Source organism: Neofelis nebulosa, chromosome 3 (genome assembly GCF_028018385.1).
Source record: "Neofelis nebulosa isolate mNeoNeb1 chromosome 3, mNeoNeb1.pri, whole genome shotgun sequence".
NCBI lineage: Eukaryota > Metazoa > Chordata > Mammalia > Carnivora > Felidae > Neofelis > Neofelis nebulosa.
The window spans coordinates 154,740,929-154,766,509 of record NC_080784.1 but is presented as its reverse complement, the minus strand read 5'-3'; the positions used below and the strand labels follow the sequence as shown (position 1 = coordinate 154,766,509).

At 33.9% G+C, this 25,581-nt stretch overlaps 1 protein-coding gene across 2 annotated transcripts in view; it reads right to left on the bottom strand.

Moving 5' to 3' along the window:
- The window catches only part of TECRL (trans-2,3-enoyl-CoA reductase like), a 137,697-nt gene that overhangs the window by 100,833 nt on the left and 11,283 nt on the right, over positions 1-25,581 (bottom strand). For both annotated transcript variants that reach the window (XM_058722420.1, XM_058722418.1), the window contains exon 2: positions 9,773-9,824. In XM_058722420.1, the coding sequence (XP_058578403.1) occupies positions 9,773-9,824 (52 nt within the window). The remainder of the gene's footprint in view (positions 1-9,772; positions 9,825-25,581) is intronic.

The window sequence follows — 25,581 nt, the reverse complement described above, 5'->3', positions numbered from 1 at the left end:
ATGTGTATATGTTTGTGTGCATACACATAGTGTTTTAGTATGCCAAAAAACCATACTAGACAATGGCTACACTATGAATATTATCTTTAGTAGTATAGCATAGTACCTGATCATTTAACTTTATTAATGAGTATTTGTTGAATTAAGTTGAATGAAATAATTTTTGGTACTCAAGTAGTAAAAAATTTTTTTTCTTAAAGCTAAAAGTGAAAATACAAAAAAATTTAAACTATTATTTTGTGAGGTAATCATGTGGAAACTTATAAAACATTTTCTGTCAAACAACTTTTTTTTTTAAATTACCGAGTGTTATTTGGCTTCAAATTATACAATTCTTTCTTTACTGAAGGAAAATTAACAATATGTGGGATAAAATTGTCAAATGATGTATACAGTATGGTAAATAAAGGAGCGATATTTTGAAAATCCTGTTAAATTTTAAATGGGTTAAATATATTTCATAAAAATTTATTATTTTCCTGAAATATTTTGTGTGAGGTTCATCAAGAATGCAGTTACCTGAAAGACGTTTTTGTCCGTATAACCTATTTTTTGTGTGCCATTTGGCAAATTTGTTAGAAGTTCTTCAGTGACCAGAACATCAATGTTAACTTATTAATTTATTAACTTATCTCAATCTTGAAATCTACATGTAATATTAAAACAATGATGTAATGCCCAAGGTCGCGAACCCCCCGCAAGAGACCACCAGAGTCGTAAGTCAAAGCCAAGCGGCAAGGGTCATTTATTGCAGGTTCGAACCTGGACCTCTGCGCACTCGTCGCCAGTGACGCTGAGAGGCCCCGATCAGGGTTGGTACGGCGTTTTTATAGACAGAGACAAATAGCACAGGGGAGGTTTCAAATTATGAGGGGCCTGATTAGTTGGTTTTAAAGTAAGGACATTTGTTGTTCTCTGATTGGGCATCCTTTGTCTGTCCTTTGGCGGGAAGGCTTTGTCCCTTACTTGTGGCAGGAGGAAAAGGGGGAAGGGGGAAGGGGGTAGGGGAGGAATGTGTTAAGCAAGCAGGTTTACAGAAGCGAGAAATGCCGGTTAGTTTATGTACAATCACTTATTCTATTACATATCAGACTACATTCAGGAAAGGTTTCACAATGCTCGTAGCAAACAGCAAGCAAAACAGACTTCTCAGCAATTGTATTTCTTATCAAAGATCCATAATAAGCAGAAAAGAGAACTTAGCTTTAAACTAAGGCAAGGCTGTCATTTGGATTTAAAGCTGTTCTTTTCAATGGTGGTATTTCTCCCCCTGGCCAAGGGTCTTACTGGACTTTGGTGATTAGATTTCTAGAAGTGAAATAGCCACTTAATTCCCATAGCTTCCCCAAAATGCAACATTGACTGTTACCCGACTGAATAATCTGCCAGATCACTCCATTTCTTCATTTAAATTATTGATAAAGCTCATAATTTCTGTTGCTGAAGAAACTATTAGAAAAAGAACGTTAGCTACTTATAGAGGTATGAGTGGAGAGCTTTTTTAAGATAAAAATTCTGCCACTTCTTCCCTTGGTTACATTTATCATTTTTCTAGCTTCTTTCATTGAGAGATCAGGGAATTCTACAGCCTTGTCCAGTAGGCTCCTTCAGATTGCCTAGAGAATACTCATTATTCTATATGATGTGTCATAAATCCTTCTACTGTGTTATCTTTGTTTTGAGTTATTCTCCTTGAACCTTTCAAAGTTTAGCATTGTTTATATCTCCCTGGCCTTTCGGCAAAGAATTATATGCATTTCAACTGTCACAAATAAATCCCTTCATGTGGCTGAAACTACAATTGGTCTGCTAATTCCATTGTTCTTTCTCATGCTTCTTCCCCTGCCCCACCTTCCCCAGGCTCTGAACTGCAGAGACAAGTAGATTATAAACATCATTGAAACTTGGTATTGTCAACTAATAGATAACACAGAGGTCATAGATAAAATGACTTGATTTTTCTTTCAGAAACTTCTTTTAGATCTAATTCTTAGATCATTGATCTAATTCTTAGATCAATCTCACAGGAGAAAATTCCATTAGCAATTACAAACCATATTTGCATTCATTCTTCTTACTCATATTAATCGTTGTTTTTAATTTCATAGTTGATCTTATGGTGTCATGTAACATTACCCAGAGATTTCAGTTTTTATAGCCAATTGTGAACTATACTTAGACTTATAGCAATATTATTCATTACATAATTTGTAAAACAAACTCTTGAATTAGTTCCTTTTTGCAAATGAGGACTAACCATAGTATTTCTGAAGTAAAATAAAGAAGTATTATTTGAATTTCTGCCTAAAAAATAATTAAAAACATGATTCAGTAAAAAAGAGGCAATGGATGGGGTTAGTGGTTCGAATACAGGTTACAGAGCCCTATTTTCTGAGTTTGAATTCCAGCTCTGCCACTTATTAGCTATGTGACCACAGGCAAGTTATCTAATCTTTTAAAAAGACTTATCCGTAAAATGAAAATCAGAATACTATAAGATGATCATAAAATTGCTGTGATATTTTTAAATATTTGCTGCACAGGAATATCTTAGGATATTCATAACAAAGAATGACTATTTCATAAAAGTTAACTATATTTATTTTTCTTATTATGAATGTTAATGCAAGGTAACTACAGTAGGACATCCGAAGATATTATAGAGCACAATATTTGATAGCAACAGCTCTGTGACATCAGCTATAATAATTTCAACTTAAAAAAATGAGAGTATAAAAATCAAGGATTCTCATATGGAACAAAAAGTCATTTATGTCTTGCTAATTTAGCGAATATTTAAAAAAAAATTTTTTTTAACGTTTATTTATTTTTGAGACAGAGAGAGAGCATGAACAGGGGAGGGTCAGAGAGAGAGGGAGACACAGAATCTGAAACAGGCTCCAGGCTCTGAGCTGTCAACACAGAGCCTGCCCAGGGGCCCGAACTCATGGATGGCGAGATCATGACCTGAGCGGAAGTCGGACGCTTAACTGACTGAGCCACCCAGGCGCCCCTAGCGAATTTTTTAAAGATAGAAAGATTATTCCAAGTAATATAAAGAGATATGAGCAAGCATGGGGTAAAGAATAGGGATTCTCTGCCTAAGAGAAAATTTAAACTTAATGAACAATTTTTTTTAAAGGGATTCAAATGTCCAAAGAACAACGATAAATGGTGCTATAATCATTGACAGAAAATATGAAATTTAACAAAGTGACATTCATTTGAAGGAGAAATAGAGGTTTTAAGTATCAAGGGACAGTTATAGAGGCTCTGTGCCAAAAACTGGGAGGAAAACCAAATATATATTTCTTATTATAAAACAAAATATCACACATCCTAATTGATTTTGATAATTTCAAAAGAAACCTGATCTAGAAACACTAAAAAAGTATTTACTACTTGAAATTTTTTTAAAAAATAGAAAAGTATTAAAACTTTAGTCTCACGTAAGAATCCAAAATATTTATGATGAATTATCTAGAAAGAAACTATTCATCAAGTATTTGTACACATGCTCACATGAATCAAAATTTTACATGGTTATTCTTGTCAATTGCATACAAACTTTGATATAAGCTTTGAAAATACAAGTTATGATGTAACGTTAAAAACATTTAGGGAAAGTTATGTGATTTGTTACTGCATAAAGATTGGATCTCATTCAATATTCTTCAAATAATCACTGAATTTTATATCTCACCCAAAGTTAAAACTGGTGTCTGAAAGGGCGGGCCTACACCCGGCCAACTCCATCTTGTTCTGTGTCCTTCACCTTGACCACGCCTCCTCCCCTTGAGTAACCACCTACTCACCTGCCTAACGGGACTCAGACCCTTCCCCAGCCAATCGGCTGAAGCCACAGCCATTACCTCACCAACTGCCCCTAGACCCCAATAAAACCTTTGTCCTTTTGAAACTTGCTCTCTCTCCCAGGTATCTCACCGCTATGTCGGTGCAGGTAGGGGATTGAGCTGGAGCTAGCTCGAATAAAGGCTCTTTTGCTTTTACACTGGACTTGGCTCCCTGGTGGTATTTGGGGATCATGAATTCTGGGCATAACAGTGTCAACACAAAATGAACGAACTTTTTATAGTCTCTAAACATAAGAAAGAGAGCTTTATTTGCCCTAAGTTAGAATAGTGGTCTGGGAAACGTGCTCTTCACAGGGAAGAAAGTGTTCTGGAAAAGGAAGAATTTTTATAAAGTTACATACTTTTTAGCAAAAGCTCAAAAGCTTTTAAATTAGCATATAGGCAGGAATCACAAGTGTTAACATCAAGGAACGCAGGGAGTAAGAGCACTGATTGTTATCTTAAGGACAAGATGGTTTTCCTTTAGGCTACTTATTTACAAAGCAAGTAGACAATGGATGCTTGATGGGCCATAAATCAGGCTTTTTGTTTAAACAAAGTTTATATACAGTCATATTGACTTCAAAAGAAATCTAAAATGGCTTCCCTTGTATATCAGATTTTTAGAGAGCTTTTGTCTCGTCCATCTTAATTGTAATTATGGTATTTACCTCCACCAAACAATCATAGAAGTCATCATTCACAATAAGTGGTTGATGGTTAGTTTCTTTTTAGAGATTATGGATGATGTTGTAATAGCTTTCAGAGCACCTTATCTTGTGGTTGCAAATCACCTTTAACTACAAAATCAGTAAAAGTTTTTAAAAATTTGAAAAAAAAGATTATTTTTTCTTTAAAAAAAAGCTGTTTAGATGAAATTCTACCTTTATACAACTTTGTACGGCAATGGTATTTTCTAATTTCTGGTTTAGATTCCTTGGCTTCCTTCCTACGATAAGTAATGATACAGCTCCAAAAGCGTGTATTCACTAGACCTTTACTTTGACAAATCTTTAAATTATTTTTATTAATATATCTCCTGCTTTGTCCATGCTAACTATTGCATACCTCTCACTTCTATGGAGGTCTAGACTACAGGAACTATAATAATTTTGAGTATTATAAAGCATAACAAAATAACTTATAACATTTAGGCAGAATTTTTCCACTGGAATTTACTTGTCATTCTGGCAAATACTTTGTCAATTGATTAGATCTACAATATGGATTACATCATTACAGATTTACGTTAGTATACACCCAGTTGGCTGTGGCTTTTTGTAAGTTCTATTATTTTTTAGAACATAAAATATTAAAAATTATTCTAATAAAGTCATATTATACCCCAAGAGAGAATTAAATTTAACTTAAAGAAATCATGGAATAGTTGTTGAATTGAGTAACATGAAATAAGGTAATGCTACTCAGATTATGTAATAGAGTTTTGTTTTGTTTTTAACATGGATGGTTTTTTAATTCTTTGAAATCTTAGAAAATATTCACATAGTTTTAGTCAGAGTGTCACCTGGACCTTGAATGATTCTTAATTTTTCAGCTCAGCTTTAACAACAAGGTTTAATTCTTTCTACACAATCTTTGTGAGAATATGAGAGTAAGTGAAACACAACATATAGCATGATGATATTTGACACTCTATAGGAGAAGATACAATCAAGAACAATAATTACAAATGTGAGTAAAGAAATGTACGGAGGTAAAGAAAGACTAGTGGAGTATTGCAGCTGAGGCATTTCATGAATTTTTGTGCATTAAGAAATAGATAACTGTGTGTGTGCATATATATAATTGAAAGTTTTATCAGAATCACTTTTTCATGAAACCATTCCTCTTTTCCTCTTACCTTGCTGCTAATATTTTCATTGTAATTTTCTCCCTATTCAATATTTCTTTCACTAGTCTGAGGGCCATACTGTCTCCAGGGTAATCTAAAACATGACTCTTATAATACAGCAGAACTAAGAAATTAGAAACCCTGGGAGAGGAAAAGATAGTCATATACAGGACAAAAAAATCACAGTAAAGAAAATTTTAAAATAGAACTAAGAAAAATGTAAAGCTGACACAAAGTCAGAGAAATAATAGGGAGACTAGAAATCAAGATCAGTCAAAACACCGAAGAGAACACAGAATAGAGATAAAAGACATATAAGGAGAACTCTCCCCTCAGGAAACCCAGTTCCTCTGATGAGTTTGGTTTTTTCTTTACAAGATTAGCAATTCCTATTTAACTGCAGGGTGTAAAAATAAACACCATCAGAAGTGTCGTAATAAAATATTTATTCGGTGTCAGAAAGTAAAGAAGTAAGTTTGAAAAAAAATCTAACAATTGTAGTTATAAATATATATATATATATATATATATATATATATATACATATATATATATGATTGTTATGATTGGAATATATTTATGAAAATAAGGTATTTAATGTTATTGGGTTTTAAATATGCTAAATAAGGGTGCCTGAGTGGTTCAGTTGGGTAAGCATCCATCTTCGGCTCAGGTCATGATTTCATGGTTTATGGATTCAAGCCCCACATCAGGCTCTGTGCTGACAGCTCAGAGCCTGGAGCCTGCTTCAGATTCTGTGTCTCCCTCTCTCTGCCCCACACCACCCCCCCCCCGGCCCCCACTCACACTGTCTCTGTCTGTGAAAATAAATAAACGTTAAAAAAATTTAATATGTTAAACATAAAATATTAAGGCAATCAACACATAACTTTGTTTTGTTTCATTTTTAGCATTGTAAAATTGTTAGTGTTAGCAACACTTTTTTGCTTGCTTTTTATTATTTGGTAAATATATTAAACATAATGTTCAATTTAATTGACTAACAGATAATTCTCTGTAATGTAATTAGCAAAAATTGTGTTTTTGTGCTTTGTAAAACTTGAAGACCAATACTTTTTTTGAAATAGAGTATAATGAATGCAAATTGCTTGAATATTATATTTCTTTTTTTTATTGCAGTATGATTGACACATAATATTATATAAGCTTTAGGTATACAACATAGTGACTCAATACTTACATGTATTATGAAATAATCATCACAATATATAAAGTTACCACCTGTCACCATACAATGTTTTTACAATATTATTGACTATTACCTGTGCTGTATACCACATCCCCATGTCTTATTTATTTCATAAATACAAGATTGTACCTCTTAATCTCTTTCACCTGTTTTATTCATCCCTCTGGCAACCATCAGTTTGTTTTCTGTATTTGAGTCTCCTGTTTTGGTGTGTTTGTTCATTTGTTTTGGTTTTTAGATTTTAAAGTGAATCATATGCTGAAATTATATGGTATTTGTCTTTGTCTGACTTATCTCACTTAGCTTAATACTCTTTTAGGTCTACCCAGAGATAAACAGACCATTGTTACAAATAGATACTCTTTTTTAATGGCTGAGGAATATTCCTGTGTGTGTGTGTGTGTGTGTGTGTGTGTGAGTCTGTATGTGAGTAGCATATCTTTTCTATCCATCATCTACTTATGGATACTTAGGTGGACACTTATGCTCTCATATCTTGGCTATTATAAATAATGCTGTGTAAACATAGGGGTGCATTTATCTTTTTGAATTAGCACTTTTATTTAGATAATACAGATAAGTGGAATTATTGGATCATAGAGTATTTCTATTTTTTCTATTTTTAATTTTTCACAGAACCTCTGTATTATTTTTCACAGTTGTTACACCAGTTTACATTCCCACCGACAGGGCATGAGGGTTCCTTTTACCCTAAATCCTTACCAACACTTTTTATTTCTTGTCTTTTTGATAATAGCCATTCTCAGAGATATGAGGTGATGACATTGTGGTTGTAATTTACATTGCCTTCATAATTAGTGACATTGAGCATTTTTTTCATGTTGGCTACATATAATAAATGCAAAATTACTGAATATTATTTTTCTTTAAGTGATGGGCTACTTTTGATATTAACAGTAATTTTTAAAAAGTGAAAAAATTCACAGTTTACATAAAGTTGTTAAAGATTAGAAGTATGCCTAAGAAAACGAGTAAAATAATAGTCATCAAGAAATCCTCAAGTCTTGATATAGCTATTAAAACTAATCACATTATTGTCATATTTTTTAATTATCCAGTTCGGATACTGGACATTTCTAAGATTTTTCATGAACTACTTAACTTCACTTATTACTAAAAGTAGGCTCTGGACCACATAAGTACAGAATTTCTGGTTCAAAAATTTTAACATTTCTTGTAACTGTTATGTATGTCTATATATATTATAGACTATTATAAAAGGAATCAGAAAATAGTAATCAAGATAACTTCACATGCCTTCTACACATGCATTAGCTTTTGATTCTTTTCTTCATTTCCAGACAATAAGAGAAATCATGTATTTATTATGTTGTTATTATTAACTTAAATACAAGCATTTTTATTGCAACTTTCTACAGTATAGTAATAACATAATTTTCAAGTGTCTTTTCACTTACTGCTAGAATCTAAACTTTCTGAAACCACCTTATTAGAGAAGTTTAGTCTAAGTCTTTCCAAAGATGAAAGTTCAATTACTAGTTTGAGATCCATATTTTATGTGAAGACAGGAATAACCCAAAACAAATTCATTAATATATAAATAAAGAAATGCTTGTGTAAATAACAGGATAACATGGCTAACATAATGGTAGGTGATAAGGCACAAATTTGGAGTTTGAGAATTTTTTCAATAATTTAGAAGTAGCATAAATATACAGGGAATTTTATCATGCTACAAGTTAGAAAATTAATTCCACGACAAATCTTTGCACTTTGCACTGTTCTCTTTTCCTTACCATAATCCTTTTGTGGCTTATTTCTGCATACTCAAATCTTACATGTCTTTGTGGTGAATATTAAAACTTACCTTCTCGAAGAATTTTTAACGGGTTAAGCATATTTCAAATAATTCTATTCCATACTGTATATGCTTTCTATTCCTATTAAAAATTCTACCTATTTTACTCTGAGGTATTTTTAAATAGTTTAAAGCATTAAATTGTAAACTTTAAGAATATTTTCAGAAAAGAAATAGTGCCCAACTAAATACAAGACATTGAAAATGTTCACTAGCAAAAACCATACAGTGTAAAATACCAAGGATGAACTCTAATATAAACTACAGACTTTGGGAAATAATGAGGTGTCAGTGTAGGCTCACAGATTGTAACAAATACCCTATTCTGATGTGAAATGTTGATGGGGGAGGCTGTGCATGTGTGACACCTGAGGGTATATAAGAACTCTGTATTTTCTGCTTAGTTTTGCTATGTATCTAAAACTGCTTTAAAATTAGAGTATATAAAAAGTGCCTCCTAGTAATTATAGACACGTTCACTATGTTTAAGTTATGAATAAACTTTACTGGAAAGGTTTAAAAATAAAACCTGAATTTGAACAAACCTCATATAAATATTTCCAGTAATAATGAAACCTTTAATTAGGTAATTTAGCTATTAATAACATTAAATAGTATAATTTTAATTTATTGTATAAAGAGTTCCTTTGTGGAATAGATTTGACCAGTATAAACACACCCAGTAAAACTTTTGTTCAGTATTTTGTTTACATATAAATACTTTTTATCAGTTAAGAATTCTCATATATAGGATGTTTTCTGTTTTAATAAATATGTTCAAATATAAAAGAAAAAATAATTTTGTGAAAAACTAAAACTATTGTGGATAAGAGAGTTAGATATGAAAACACAGTATTTATAGTCAAGAAGTATTTACCATATTATTTCTGAATTTCATGTAAAATTATGGTTTCCATACACCCTTTCTATCATAACATTGAACTTATTTTTACAGATAAATTTGAACCAAATTGAGAAAAATGTAACATAAATTCTAGGTTATATATAAAACTTACATGCTTTGTGGAATTTTTGTTTAACATCATGAATAGTAGATGTTTGTATCACCTGAAAAGAAAAAGAAAACATATAGAAAGAATTGTAAGAAAAAAGTATCTATTTGTTTGCTATATATTTGAGAAGAAAACATAAAATAATAAAGTGTAAAATGATTATGAAATAACTAGTTTGTTTTGTTTGGCTTTTTAGTCACTACTGCTTTGACAACCTTGAAATATTGAGTCAATATGCCTTTTCATAAATTTTTTTTTTGTGCATAGCAATAATGGTGGTATTGTATGAGTTTATCCAAGTGTTTGTCTCTAAAATATATTTTTTAATCTTCTCTGCCCATAATATTCAATTTCTGGCTCCCAAACTGATGAGAATCTCAATTAAAATATGAATAAATATACAAGATAGAAGGTAAAAAGGTATATAGCAGAGGGCTTCAGCATATGAAATTGATGTATGTGGGCAAAGAGGGAAATGTTTATTTCAGCATATCATCAGAAAAAAAATCCTATCCAAGCCCCCTCATTAGTTATGTTATTAAAACCCCCAACCAAAATTGCTATAGGTCCATCGAAATTCATGCTAGATATATTATTTGGATTCATCAGAATTGCAAAACTCATGAGGATGAGAGTTCTATTTAAACACCTCAAGCCGTCACATTTTTTGACTGTCTGACTTGGTTCACATCAAACTTGCAAACAAATTTCCCTCTGCATCTGGTTCCTTATGAAAAAAACCCAAAACACTTCAAAGTCTACAGCAAAGGACATATTCACGATCATATAAGAAGATATATTTCCTTTCTCAAAACACATATAGAAAACTATGTTAATGATTTATTTTATTGCTGCATTAAAATCTTATAGCTGTTGTGAGAAGTGAAGTGAAAAATAAAAGTGCATGAAGGGTGGCCCATAATAATACCCCAGGCAGTTCTTATTAACATTGTATTATATTTAATATTTAATTAAACATTAAATGTATAACAAGGAATGCATTTATTTTACCATAATCCACTCTGATTAATATACCTATAACCATGGTATCCTATACTATTCATAGAAATTTTTTTTCTGATTTCTTCTATGTATATGATCCACTAAATAAAAAAGTTCTAAGATGTAATCACTGAATGATGATATTAATCCCCATTTTGGATATGCTATATGTAACAAAAGCCCTTACAGAAGCTGTGTGTAAAATAAAATTTCAAATATTTTATAATACTGCTCTTGCTTGGAAGATAATAGAAAATATTTGTAAACCAGTTTTTAGAGAGGGCAATGAGTAGACACGTGAATATATCATATTTCATTTTAATTTTGATAATTTAACTTTTATATTTGAATTACATTTTATAAAACATGGAGCTTTGTTTTAACATTGTTCATTGTTTTATCTCACAGTTTCCTGGGTTCTTCTGATAAGGATGCCTAAAATCCGCATACTATTTTCTAGAGTAACTAATACTTGTGCACCACACATTTCAAGGGCCGTCTAATAAGGAAAAACAAATAATTTTCATGATCAATAGCTCCTCAATTAGAGTTTGCTGTTGCTCTGCTATCACTTTATGAAGGCATATGATCTTGTGTTTACAGGCTGATTGTTCCGACAATCAATCACATCCTTGAAAAGAATGACCCGGTGTTATTTTAGTCTGTGTTTCAACATTTAGTGCACCAGATAGCATACAGTAAAGTTTAAGCCACTTTTGTTGAAATAAAAAATAAAGCTGTGAGCATAAAGTTATATAGAAACAGATTTTTTTAAGTTTATTTATTTATTTTGAGAAAACAGAGACAGGGTAAGCAGGGGAGGGACAGAGAGAGAGAGAGAGAGAGAGGGAGAGAATCCCAAGCAGGCTGTGCTAGCACAAAGCCTGACTCTGGGCTCAAACACAGGAAACTGTGAGATCATGACCTGAGCTGAAACCAAGAGGCAGAGGCTCAACCAATTGAGCCAACCAGGTGTCCCCCAAACAGAAGGTTTTTAATTCGGTATGAAATCTTTCTCAAGTAGATTTCCGTGGAAACTTCTATGCTTTCCTTCAAGTATAATCACTTAAGTAAAAATCTAATTTGATATGTGCATTTTTTTCTCTGAATTTGCAAATTTTCAAGACTAAAATGATATTCTCCTGAAGGAAACCTACATGTGGAAATGGATTTTTTTGCAAACTTTTAACCAAGTTTGTAATTTACTTTTCAATTTTAAAAATTACATTTGACTTTCACATGTTAGAAAAATGCTGATTTTGAATAAATCTTTGAGAACTGCCCTATATGGAGCAATTTTAGTCAAATACAGAAGAAAAAAAATAATTAACTATTAAATGATCCAGACAGCAATGCTCAATTAGCCACAAGACTGTGTTTGATCAACTCCTCTAGTCCTTCAGCTGCACTCGGAGCACAAAGAGAAGATAAGATGATAATTAACAGAGCATATAAGACTTTCTGATTACTAAAACTGATGTCTCTGTAGCTCCATCAGGAAGTTTATTCATAATAACTTCTACTTTTTAGCCAGTTTTAATACCTCTTAAAAAGGATGAACTATCATCACAAGAATTTATTCCTTTTATAAATCACAATTGATTGTGCAGATGGGACACATAAGTATTCCAACATCTGAAATCCTGAAATTCCCTTCATTAATGTTTCTCTCTCATTAGAGAAAATTAATCTTAAAATGTTAAGTAGACAAGGTAAATGGTGTTTGTTAGTTGAATGAAATATTTATTTCTAAATTTCAAGTGATCATGATTGAGTTTTGGGTCATTATCCTTTATCCAACAATTTAAATTGACGGACTTAGTTGGAAAAAGCTTTTCACATTCAAGTGAAATCTAGGATTTGTTTGAATTTGCCCCCTACAAAGATACTGCATTATTTCACACACACAAAAAACCCTATTTTTGTACTATTGCTACTTTTTAGAACTATTTTTCAGCTACTTTCTCAGGAACTCCTTGAAATGAACTGATGTCTTCAGAATACTGTTTATCCTGCTTAAAGAATGAAAATTAAGGGAGAAGGAAAAACAACAACCTCTTTGAAATTCATTTGACTGTAATTGCAATGTGCAAACCAAAATTTGTCAGTAAACTTTGTTTAGAAAAGAAATGTGTCCAATGGTAAAGACACAGAAAAACAGAATAAAAGATAAACTGAATTGAAATGAATAGATGCTGAGGCATGAAAATACACACACACACACACACGCGCGCGCACACACACACACACACACACACACACACGATATCTAGTGCAGGGTAGCTAAATGGCACGAGCTTTCCATCTCTGGTTTTTGAGACATAAGAAAGAATACTAGCCTGAAGAATCAATTTTTAGATTGGTTAATTCAGGAAAGTGCAAAATATGCCTCTAAGCATTTCCATTAGAAGGTTTTACATTAGTAAATGGAATAGGTACTTGCATATATTGCATATATTTTACTCAGAGTGGACAGGGAGTTTTCAGAGTAAACAAATATTATTTTACTAAAAAGTAATCTTCAGATTGTAACTAAAATACAAATTTTTAATTTAAAACTTTTCAGCTGTATTGAGGTATAATTGACAGATTAAATGGTAAGATAAAATGTACCACGTAATGATTTGATATACTTGTACACTGTTAAAGAATTACCCCTACTGAGATAATTAACACATGTGTCAGCTCACTTTTTTTTGTCTTTACTGAGGACATTTAAGTTCTACTCTCTTAGCTAATTTCAATTACATGATACGGGGTCATCAGCTATAGTCCTCAGGTTATATAAAAGATTCTCTGACTTTATTCATCGTATAACTGAAATTTTGTACCGTTTTACCAATCTGTCCTTATTTCCCCTACCTGTCGCCCCAGCTCCTGGCAAGAGCTTTTCTACTCTCTGTTCTATGAGTTCACTTTTTAAAATTCCATATATAAATAATACCGTACAGTATTTGTCTTTCTCTGTCTGGCTCATTTAACTTAGCATAATGCCCTCCAGCTTTATCCATGTCATTGTAAATCACAAAATTTCTTTTTTTTTGGTTGGTAGAAAATATTTCATTATATCATATATACATACAGGGTTCAGGGTTCCCTTCACTCCACATCCTGGCCAACTCTTGTTATCTTTTGTGTTTGTGAAGATAGCCATTGTAACAGTTCCAAGGTGATATCTCATTGTGGTTTTAATTTGCATTTGCCTGATAATTAGTGATGATGGGCATCTTTTCATGTGTCTGTCGACAATGTATATGTTTTCTTTGGAAAAAAAATACCTGTTTTTAACTGCTTTGCCCATTTTTATATCGGGTTATTTGTTCTTTTGCTTTGAGTGGTATGAACTCCTTGTATATTTTGTATATAAACCCCTTGTTGGATATGTGGTTTGCAAATGTTTTCTCCCATTCCATACATTGCCTTTTTATTTTGTTGATGATTTCCCTAAGTTTGATATAGTCCCGCCTTACCGCTTTAAGTGGAAGAGGAAAAAAAATGACAATGACATAGAAAATCTTTATCTTTGTTGTAAGTTTTTCTAATGATAAAAGGACCTTTAATAAAGAACTGACAAAATCAAGAAATGATTTCTATTATTTAAATTATCTTTTTAAAAAGATTTACTCATTTTAATTCAAGTTTAATTGAACATGCTTTCAAAATAGGTTGCACCACAAATAGTGGTTTAGAACAACACATGCTTATTTTTCACACACCACAGTATATTACAGACCGGCTGATGGATCCACTGTGCACTTTCCTCTCTCTGGGATCTACACTGACAAAGCCGACATCATATGGAACATTGCTTATTTCCAAGGCAGAAGTTAAAAAAAAAAAGTGGTGAAATTAGATTATGTTCTGAAAGCTTCCCTCAGGAAATAAATGCATGCCTTTCACCTTCATTTCACAGCACAAATAAGTTACTTCGAAGAAGTAGGTAAATTTAATTTTACCTATTTCCTGTGTTGAGAATGAGCCAAAGTTCTTAATAAACAACACTAACATTTACCAGAGTTTACCTTTCTGGTCATCAAATATTTGGTCCTCTGTCCCTTACATTCAAAATACACACACTGTGTCCTCATGTATCTATCTACCCTCTTGATAGATAGGTATAGATATAGAAATGTAGATATGTTATATATTACAGATTTCAAATAGTATTGCATATATCTGCATATATAATAGTAGTTGGAAAATACAGGTCCCTTTAGTGTGGGGGGGAAAGGGGGGTAGGATTCAAAATATAATTTTAGTTTCCCTTCTTCAGATAAGGTCTATACTTTCTATACTTGACCAAGACATTAGTTTTCTGGGCATATGAAAGAAATAAAAATAGTCATATCATGAGATGTTAAATCAATGTAAGATCAACTATTTTTTTCTTTTTCAACTTTTTTTTGTTTTTTTTTTCTTTTTTTCTTAATTCTAGTTAGTCAATATACAGTGTTATATTAGCTTCAGGTATACAATATAGTGATTTAACACTGTCATAGAATATTAGCTATTTTGTTATGTGAATTATAAAATTATCTCCATCACCAATGTGCCACGCTGTGTCTAGTGTCCATAAAATCATGGCTGCAGAGAATAATCAAAATTTCTTTTCCACTGAATATGGCAGGCAGCTTAGCCGCTGTTCCTCACGGTATAAAGTGGCAACTCTGACCAGCTGATGGGTCTACTGTGCATTTTCCTCACTCTGGGATATACACTGATGAAGCCAACATCATATGGAACATTGCTTATTTCCAGGGCAGATTCTAACAACATCATTCTCCCCATTACTGTAGAGCTAGTATTTTTTAAAAAATAACTTTTATCGGGGCGCCTGGGTGGCGCAGTCGGTTGGTTAAGCGTCCGACTTCAGCCAGGTCACGATCTCGCGGTCCGTGAGTTCGAGCCCCGCGTCAGGCTCTGGGCTGATGGCTCGGAGCCTGGAGCCTGTTTCCGATTCTGTGTCTCCCTCTCTCTCTGCCCCTCCCCCGTTCATGCTCTGTCTCTCTCTGTCCCAAAAATAAATAAAAAACATTGGAAAAAAAAAAAATTAAAAAAAAAAAAAAAAAAAAATAACTTTTATCAATTTCTTTCAAAAGTAGTCGTGCAGGATATAGGCTTTTAGAGCGTACTTTTCTCACAGGCTTAAATGCAGAAAAGGCAACCATATAATTTATAATCACAATGAAGACAATTTTAAGTGTACACAAAATGTTATCATTAATCCACCAGGAAACTTGGGATAAAAAGTATGATATGGGTAGTAGTTGTACCACTTCTCTTCTGGACGTAAAGTGTCCTACTATGGACCTCAAAGAAACTGAATGTTATTGAAACCTAGAATTTAGGTCAATTTCAATTTCCTATATACTATTTGTTGTTCTATCCCCTATTACTTTGATATAAATTACCATTTTTCATCACTGAAGTGTGTTTGCCAGCTAGTGCTATATTGTAGTTAAATCTTTTATCTCATTTTTGTTTTATATTCATATGTAATGGAGAAACAACTTTGAAAGCCATTAGGAATAATGCTAGCCGTCATAAGTAACATCAATGAATGCGCAATTAGAGTCCAACACAATTCCAAGACCTTTACCTTTCTTCAATAATTTAAATCACACACCATCTTTATGGCTTTAGATATAATACTATTATTTTCATTTTACATGTAAGAAAACTGTGACTCCAAGAGGTTAAGTAATTTGTCTGGGTGACACAGCTGACGAGTGTATGAGAATGGACTTTGAGTGCAAATAGCCCGGTTCAAACCTCATTCTTTACCATGGTACACCATGTAGTGGAGGCAGATAGAAAAGGTGAAGGTAGGGGCTGGAGGAAAATATAATGAGTATTTGCCGTTGTAGGCACTACTTTAAGGTCTATACAGGGAGGCACCGGAACATTGTAAACAATCTTATGAAGTAATGACACTGAGAATTTTTTTTTTTTTTTAGAGAGAGTGTGTGCACATGCATGTAACCAGGGGCAGAGAGAGAGAGAGAGAGAGAGAGAGAGAGAGAGAATCTAAAGCAGGTCCCCCATCCCCCCGTGCACTCTTAGTGCAGAGCCACCTGCATGCCAAGAATTGTGAAATCATGACCTGAGCTGAAATCAAAACTTTGATAGTCAGACCCCTGAGCCGCCCAGGTACCTTGACACAGACTTTCTAAAAAATTAGGAAACTGTGGTCATGAAATATGAACGTCTTTCAAAAGTTATACAACAGATAAATTAACTAATATGGGTTAAAAAAAAACTTGACAAAATGTTCACTATCATGTATTGCAGTTTATAATATTTATTCCAAGCATTATAGCTTAGATATTTATTATTGTTAATTAAAAACAAGTCAATTATTATCCGTTATACAAATACAAATCATATTTGTATTTTATTAACATGAAATACAAAATGCAATAAAGAAAGGATCCAAGCTAACAACAAATATGATATGGCAAATATGTGTGTTGTTTGCTGTTTCATTTAAAAAATATATTAACTGAGCACCAACTATGCACCAGTAACCTTTGTGTGTGTCAGAGTGAAAAAACTACCTCTCTCTCTTTCTCTTTCTCTAGTTCTGTTTTAAAATAATAGCTAGCATTTACATAGTGTCTTATATGTACTGGGTACTTTTCTAAACAGTTGCTCATTTAAATTCCTAACAACCCAGAGTAAGGTACCGTTATCCCCATTTGACAGAGAGGAGACTGATGCACTCAAATGTTAAGAGATCTGTGTTCTAGGAGCCCCTGGATGGCTCAGTTGGTTAAGCAACCTACTTCAGCTCAGGTCATGATATCATGGCTCATGAGTTCAAACCCAGTGTTGGGCTCGGTCCTGACAGCTCAGAGCCTGGAGCCTGCTTCAAATTCTGTTTTTCCCTCTCTCTCTACCCCTACTCTGCTTGTGCTCTGTCTCTCTCTCTCTCAAAAATAAATAAGCATTAAAAATATTAAGAAAAAGAGATTTGTGTCCTGTCACACAGCCAATAAGAAGCAAACATTAAATGTACGCAGGGGTTAAATGTACGCAGTCTTACACCTGAATATACTTTCTAAAATACTATGGCATAATGGCACACACTGAACTAATATTTAATTGTAACCAATTTTCAAGAAATGAGACAGACAATTAAGAAATACATATGTAATACATTGAGGGTGATAAGTTCTAAGAAAAAAAAAAACATAAAAGAGGTAAGAGATCAGAATGATGGAAAGAAGAAACATGATTCTGATAGGGAGGTAAAGTTATGAGCAAAGGCTTAAGCTACAAAGCAAACTATGCAGATAGACTGAAGAAGATTCTTTCAGACAGAGGTAACATCAAAGACACAGACCCTGAGGGATCACTATATCAAGATTATTTGAGAAACAGCAAGTAGGCCAATGTGTTTGGAGCAGGGTGAGTTAGGGACAGCTTGGTTAAAGGCATGACCAGAGAGAGAGATGAGAGTGGGAAGATAATGAATAACCTTTTAGAATATGGAAGAGTAGCTTGGATTTTCTTCTGAGTGATATACGTAGCTGTTGGAGGGTTTTCATCAGAGGAGTGACATGATGTAACTCTTAGAAGAATCGATCTGGTTTCCGTAAATTTAACAGACTCTAGGTGACAAAATGATAATGCAAAAATAAAATGATTTCATCTATAATAACAAATTCCAAATTCAGTATCTGGTGATACTGTGGAACATGTATGGGCTATAATTACAGGTGATACAAATTATACTATATTTACTGTTTTGCTACATATATTGTGTATCATATATTGTGTATCTGTAGATCAGTCTGTATGTTAGAAGCGATGACGATTTGAAGTAGGATGGTAAAGTTCAGAGAGGGGATATATTATGTATAGAATAAAATGATTTTACTGATTACTTGAGTGTAGTACAAATAGGGAGAAATTTTAGAGAATTGAAGCAGAATGATAAACCGTGTTAAGACGAAACTTTCACTGTCAGCTCATTAAATAATTAGCTCCACACATGAATTCTCTACTGATAGAGACACTTCGATCATCTTGCAATCACTTGCTGAGTGTGGTGTCTTCAGTCTCCCAAATGAATAACCATGAGGCAACAGCAGGGGCGCATCTGAAAAAATAGCACATTCCGTCACCCATGCATTATGTATGATAGGACTCCACGCGTTGGTCCTTCCTCTTAGGATGAATGTGATGGTGGATGATGTGGGTAATTAGAAGAGATGTAATCTGGCAGAAGGGGTATCATGTCATTGTGTGCAGAAGCAAAGCTAAGTGGTTAGTCCAGGTTTCTGTCTATTACAGCACAATACAGACCCAAAAAGAATTAGCCTAAAAAATTAGGAATTTTAATGAAATTGTACCTACGTACTTAAATTATGACATACGTGGGCCATTAAGTCATAGGAATTCTATTACCAACAGAGGCCTGCAAAGACAGTATGTCGGGGTAATGCCAGAAATGCTGATTGAAAGTAAAAACAAATAAGTACATTTATGGATCTATTTTTTATAGTTGTAAAAAGAAAACCCACCTGATTTGTTCTTCCCATTTTGAAATGAAGCATGTTTTATTTTTTATAGTCAAGAGCTCAATGTTTGTGGCTGTTCTTGCTGTTTGTGTTCTTCTTATAATGTCTAGTTAAAAGAATTCTGCATGAAATAGATCTTAAGGCAAAATCAGTTTCTCAGGAATTTTAGAGTGAAAGCTTTTTGGAATGTTCCTATCTGTTCCAAAGAAGTAGCATTCATCTGAATGTCTCAGGATTCTATGTTAAAGTCCTTATGAAATTAAGTTCAGGTTATAAATGGATTTTATTAAATAAAGTTAATGAGAAGCAGGTAATAAAAATATTATTCAAAGGTGCACAGACCAGTATCGACAAACTCAGTTGCATAGCCAATAATTCATTATATGTTTTCCTAAAAGAAATGAATAATTACATTACATTTTTATTTTTAAGAAATCAAATAACCAGTAATTGCAAAGTCAGAACCACCCAAACATGAAGTAATATTAAATGTTTATTTTGGAAGCAGTGAAAATGTGTGATAAGAAAAGTGAAACTGCAGTAAGAAAAAAGACAGATGATAATTAATTTACACCTCACACAAAATGATGTTAAAATGATGAGTTTATAAGAAGGCAGAGGTACAACATTCTTGACTTAAGAGTAAGATCAGTTCTCAAATAAAATATTCTATATGTAGATGTAGTAGGCAGTTTACAATAAATCTTTCTAAAAGGGAACTAACTTCTTATAGGAAAATAAATGAGTGTGACATTCATAGGCTTTATGTGGTGACCGGTGGGTTCAGGTTACTTAGTTGAATCCCAGTAGATCACTGGGGATTGGAAATTATTTGATGACTGTCAGTTTAAAAATCCACTAATAAAATATAACATACTAATGTTATGAAACCCGAAAAGTTTGCACATTTGAAAACTGTTAAGTGAGTAGAGAATTCATCTTTGCCTTCCTTCTTAAATTCTCTAGAGGTGTCTTTATAGCCATATGCCTTCTGTTAAAGCCTGAAAAGCTGAGGATATAAGGCATTTAGAAGAGATAATTTCTACTTTAGGAGATTGCCCTTTACTGTTAGAGATATCCTCAGGATGATCCGTCAGTGTGCCAGGTCTGTTTATAACTGGAGGAGGTTTCTAAAGCCTCTCTCAATTTCTGCAGTAAAAAAGAACATCATCCCCTTGGACTCAGTCAGCACCTTGTTCATTCCTCTGTTTTAGCTTGTATTATATTATCTTGTGTTGGACTATTTACATGTGATTATCCATCAAATTATAGCGAATGTCTGAAGAGGAAGGAACATATTTTGTTTGGTTTGATTCGTTTTTCATGCTGGTGTTCCTAGGGTTTATTACAGTGGAAGATCGATATTCTTCAACGTATATGAAAAACAACAAAAACAGGAAGGAAGGAAAGAAAGAAGGAGGGAGGGAAGAGAAAGGCAGATGATGTTCTAGGATAATGTCCTTGCAAGATATTCTTATAGGAATGTAATGATCAATTGAACACAGTTTAAGAGTACTATCACCTTCAAACAATGGTTGCGTCTCCAAACCTTTGAGCTCTGATCATGTAGCCAAGCAAACAGCATAGTTTTCACAGCAGAAGGTAAGACACAGTATAAGCATACATAAATCTAAGATTACTGACTTTTTATGATATAATTTGGGACTGCATGGAACTTACATTCTGTCATTGCACTGATTCTAGCAAAAATATAAATTTCATCACAGCTATATTCTGGGTTGTTAAGAAGCAAAAATGTGTTCCCACAAATTTGTGTTGTGAGGATATTAAAAGGCTTTATATGATATCAGTATCAGTTTTCACTATCTGTGATATTGCACCTTCAGACTTCTTTCCCTGAAGCCTTTAGATAATTAAAAAACAAAACAAAAAGTGGAATGTTTATTTCTCAATGTTGCCTTAAATTACCGCTCATTTGTTAAATACTAATGTTATGAGTAATAGCACAAGAAAGAGGGTTGTTACTAGATAATTCTGAGTGGGAAGACCTATAAAAGGAGCGATGAAAAATATGTTACACTTAAGTAACGTTAAGATCACAGCAACGAGATATGTGATGATTTTAATAGCTCTTTATCAGGCTACCCAAAAGTAACAGTAAAATGTTAATCTGGACAAGGTACATGCCTAAAATACAATTTCTTTAAAAAAATATCAAAGAGAAGCTTACCAAATACCAAACCAAAATTATTTCCCAGAAACACATTATGTAAGCATAATCTTTATTTTTTTTTGTTTGTTTGAACTGTTAGATCATGAAAAGACTAAGGATTCCTTCATCATGAACTTCATAAGAACTAATACACTATGTTCATCTGCAGGTTTTATCAAGAATTTAGCTAAGCTACTTCATGATATTGCTGTTCTGCCATCTGTTTTGTTTGACCAAGCAGCTTGCAGTGACCTTAACCTGACATTAGCCCCTCAGACAAGGACCTGCCCAGGATAGCAGCCCTCATAGTCCTAAGTAAATATGCACTCTGATATGACTTCACGGCAGCCCTTTGGACCAACGGTTTCCCCTGTTTCCCAATGGCTTCTCCTTATGTGGCCCTAAGATAAGGCTTCCTTGGGGCTTACCAAAATCCACCTCTTTTGGTTTGAATTGGCTAATTTGGCCTTAGTCCAGGAACCCCCTAGCACTCTACTCACAGACCCTATTAAAGGCATATGCCTTAGGTCCTGTCTTTCTCTGTACCCTGTCTTCCCTCACCTCCCCATGTGGCTCCTTGAAGCCTGTAGATACTCCAGAACCTGTGGGTGATAGACTTCTCTATTTTCTGTTGTTCAACAAGGTCTGTTGTTGAACCTTGGCTCACCATCTGGCACCCATGGGTTGCCATGGGTTAATTTGACAAATTCATAGCATGTTTATATACAGAAAATTGCCTTGATTCATTACAAGTTCAAACAGCAAAATCCTTGTTAAACCAAACTGAACTGAAATAAAATAGTAATGGAATATCATATTCCTTTTACCTTTAATACAACATTCAATTCTAATGTACCGGATATGTACATTTTTCTAACCTACATGGACTGTAACCACATTTGATAGGAGCTACAGTATATTTATTGCATAATTATTCTGCTTTGTTACAAAAAGGTGTTGTCCAGTAAAGTTTAAATTAGAAATAAAGGTATATATATATATATATATATATATATATATATATGTATATCTTAAAGTTTCCATGGTGTCCTAAAGATGTGTCCTTTGATTTATATTTTATTTGAATTATTTTACTTACTCTCCAAATATGAGTTATATACACATACCAAAAGAAAAAAAATAACTTCAATACTTTTATTACATTTTGAAAATTTTGTTAAACCTTCCTTTATTTTGTAGTTTTTAACATACTTAAATGATGTGAAACATTTTTAGATTATTATTTAAAAAAAATTTAAGTTTATTTATTTGAGAGAGAGACAGAGAGTGAGCAGAGGAGGGGCAGAAAGAGAGGGAGAGAATCCCAGGTAGATTCTGCGCTGTTAGCTTGAAGCCCCATGTGGGGCTCAAACTCACGAACCGTGGTCATGACCTAAGCCAAAATCAAGAGTCCAACGCTTAACCGACTGAGTCACCCAGGTTCCCCCAAATTTTATGTTATTATTACATTTGTAGATTTCAATTTGTTTAGCAATGTTCTACTTATTCAAGACTCTGTGCCATAGATATTTCCTTACGGAAAAACCTACTAGACAATGGTAATTGTTCAGATGACCCCAGTGAGATAACTCACAATAAAATTTAAGGGAAAAGAAAATAAGGACATCGCCCAGAGTCACAAGCTGGTTAAGTGTGAGGGGTGGCTGAGTACCCTCAAAACCTAAGCAGAGCCCTTGATACTACATTGCCTCCCAAATGTGGCAGTCCTAAGTTCCCCAAAAGATTTACTTCTTGGGGCACCTGGGTGGCTCAGTCAGTTAAGTGACCAACTCCTGATTTCGGCTCAGGTCATAATCTCATGGTTCCTGGGATCCAGCATATGTGTTCGGCTCTGGGCTGACAGCACAGGACCTGCTTGGGATTTTTTTTCTCTCCCTCTCTGACATTCCCCTGCTCGCTTGTTCATACCTGCTCTCTCTTTCCCTCTAAATAAATAAACTTAAAAAGAGATTTGCTTCTCAGTTTTACGGAGCTCTCTGTCTTCAGACTCTCTACTGCTCATTCTATCTTCCATATTGTTACCAGATTTAATTTGCTGAATGGCAAATACTACCCCCTGATCTGAAAGAAAAGAAAAAGTCCAGATGCTAGGCAGTCATCTGGGACTCTACCATCAGTCCTAACCACACTATCTATTCTCAGTTTGTTCCATTCTGCAATATCACATCACGAACTTAATTACAGTAGGCCAGAAGGCTTATTGTTACTGTTCTGCTTCTTTGCCTTTAATATGCTAATTCTTCTTCCTGGGATGCTCTTTGTACACCATTCATGCTATTGTTTTGTAATGTATATATAAGTTGAAGTATAGTTGACATACAATATATATTAGTTTCTGGTGTACAAACATAGTATTTGGACAATTTATATATATTATGAAATGATTACCATAATAAGCATCAATACTATATGTCACCATACAAAGTTATTATAATGTTATCAACTATATTTCCTATGCTGTACTTTTAATTCCTATGACTTATTTATTTTACAACTAGACGTTTGTACATCGTAATCTGCTTCACCTGTTTTGCCCATCTCCCTACCCTGTGACAACCACATTTGTTCTCTGAATTTATGAGTCTGTTTCTGTTTCTTTTGTTTTGTTTTTAGATTCCTCTCATAAATGAAATCACATGGCATTTATCTTTGTCTCACTTATTTCATTCAGCATAATACCCTCTAGCTTCATCCTTGTTGCAGCAAATGCCAAGATTTCATTCTTTTTCATGGCTGAATACTATTACAGTGTGTGTGTGTGTGTGTGTGTGTGTGTGTTGTGTGTGTGTGTGTGTGTCTGTACGTGTGTACACAACATCCTTATCCATTCATCTATTCATGGACACTTCCTGATCTTGGCTATTGTAAATAATGCTGCAATAAACATAGGACAGCATATGTTTTTGTGAATTAGTGTTTTGTTTTCTTTGGATAAATACCCCATAGCAGAATTACTGGATCGTATGGTATTTCTACTTTCTACAGTGGGTGCAACAATTTAAATTCCCACAAATAATGCATGAGGGTTTCCCGTTTTCCATATCCTCACCAACATTTCTTATTTCTTGTCCTTTTGATACTAACTATTCTGACTGGTTTGAGGTGATACCTTATTGTGATTTTGATTTTCATTTCTCTGATGATTAGTGATGTTGAACATATTTTCATGTGTTTGTTGGCTATTTGTATGGCTCCTTTGGGAGAAAAAGATCTTCTGACCAATTTTAATCAATTTATTTGCTTTATGTTATTGAATTGTAGGAGTTCTTTATGTATTTGAATATTAACCCTTTCTTTGATATATCATTTATATATATCTTCTTTCGTTCAGCAAGTTGCCTTTTTGTTTTGTTGCCTGCTGGAAGCCGAGCTATCCCAGCCTGAGTGGCAGGGCCTGGGCTGTGGACGAATTGGTGACTGCAAGGCGGCCCACGGACACGGAAGCTTCTTGCACTCCCACTTTTAGGTAATTCGGCCTTAAAACAACCTGGGGTATTGTCTGTTGGGGAATTGCCCTCGACAGGCCCTCTGAGAAAAGAACCATTAGGAAAGAAAATAAGGTTCTGCAAGAAATTGTGTAGCCTTACGTTTAGCCCTTGCCATCCCCTATGGAGACTCCTCTACTTACAGGAAGGATAGCCTCATGCATTTGCCAGCAAAGGCGGCCAACAAAAGAGAGACATACGGATCTGAAAGCCCCACTCCAGTAACTAAGGAGTGTATCTCTGGGCATAGGTGACTTCAACCCAGCCCCACCTGGCCCCCCGGAGGCATTCCTGATGATGACTGAACCTAGTCGGTTAAGGTACAGAATGGTTCATTGGTTCCTAGGTGCATTGTCTCTCTGAGAATGTAGGAGGCATGGGTTTCTAAGGCCTTTTCAGCCCTTTCCTGGCACCTCGGACCGAGGCAAACACATTGTTCTTCTGGCCTCATGTGGTTGGGAGGTCATGTCTCTGTAACTGTTCCGGTTGGGAAGTCATGTCTCTGTAACTGTTCCACTTGAGGTGTTGAGAAATGGAGGTCCTTTCACGAGAACAGCAAAGCAAATGCTTTGTAGATTATAGATAAACACAGATGCATAATAGAAT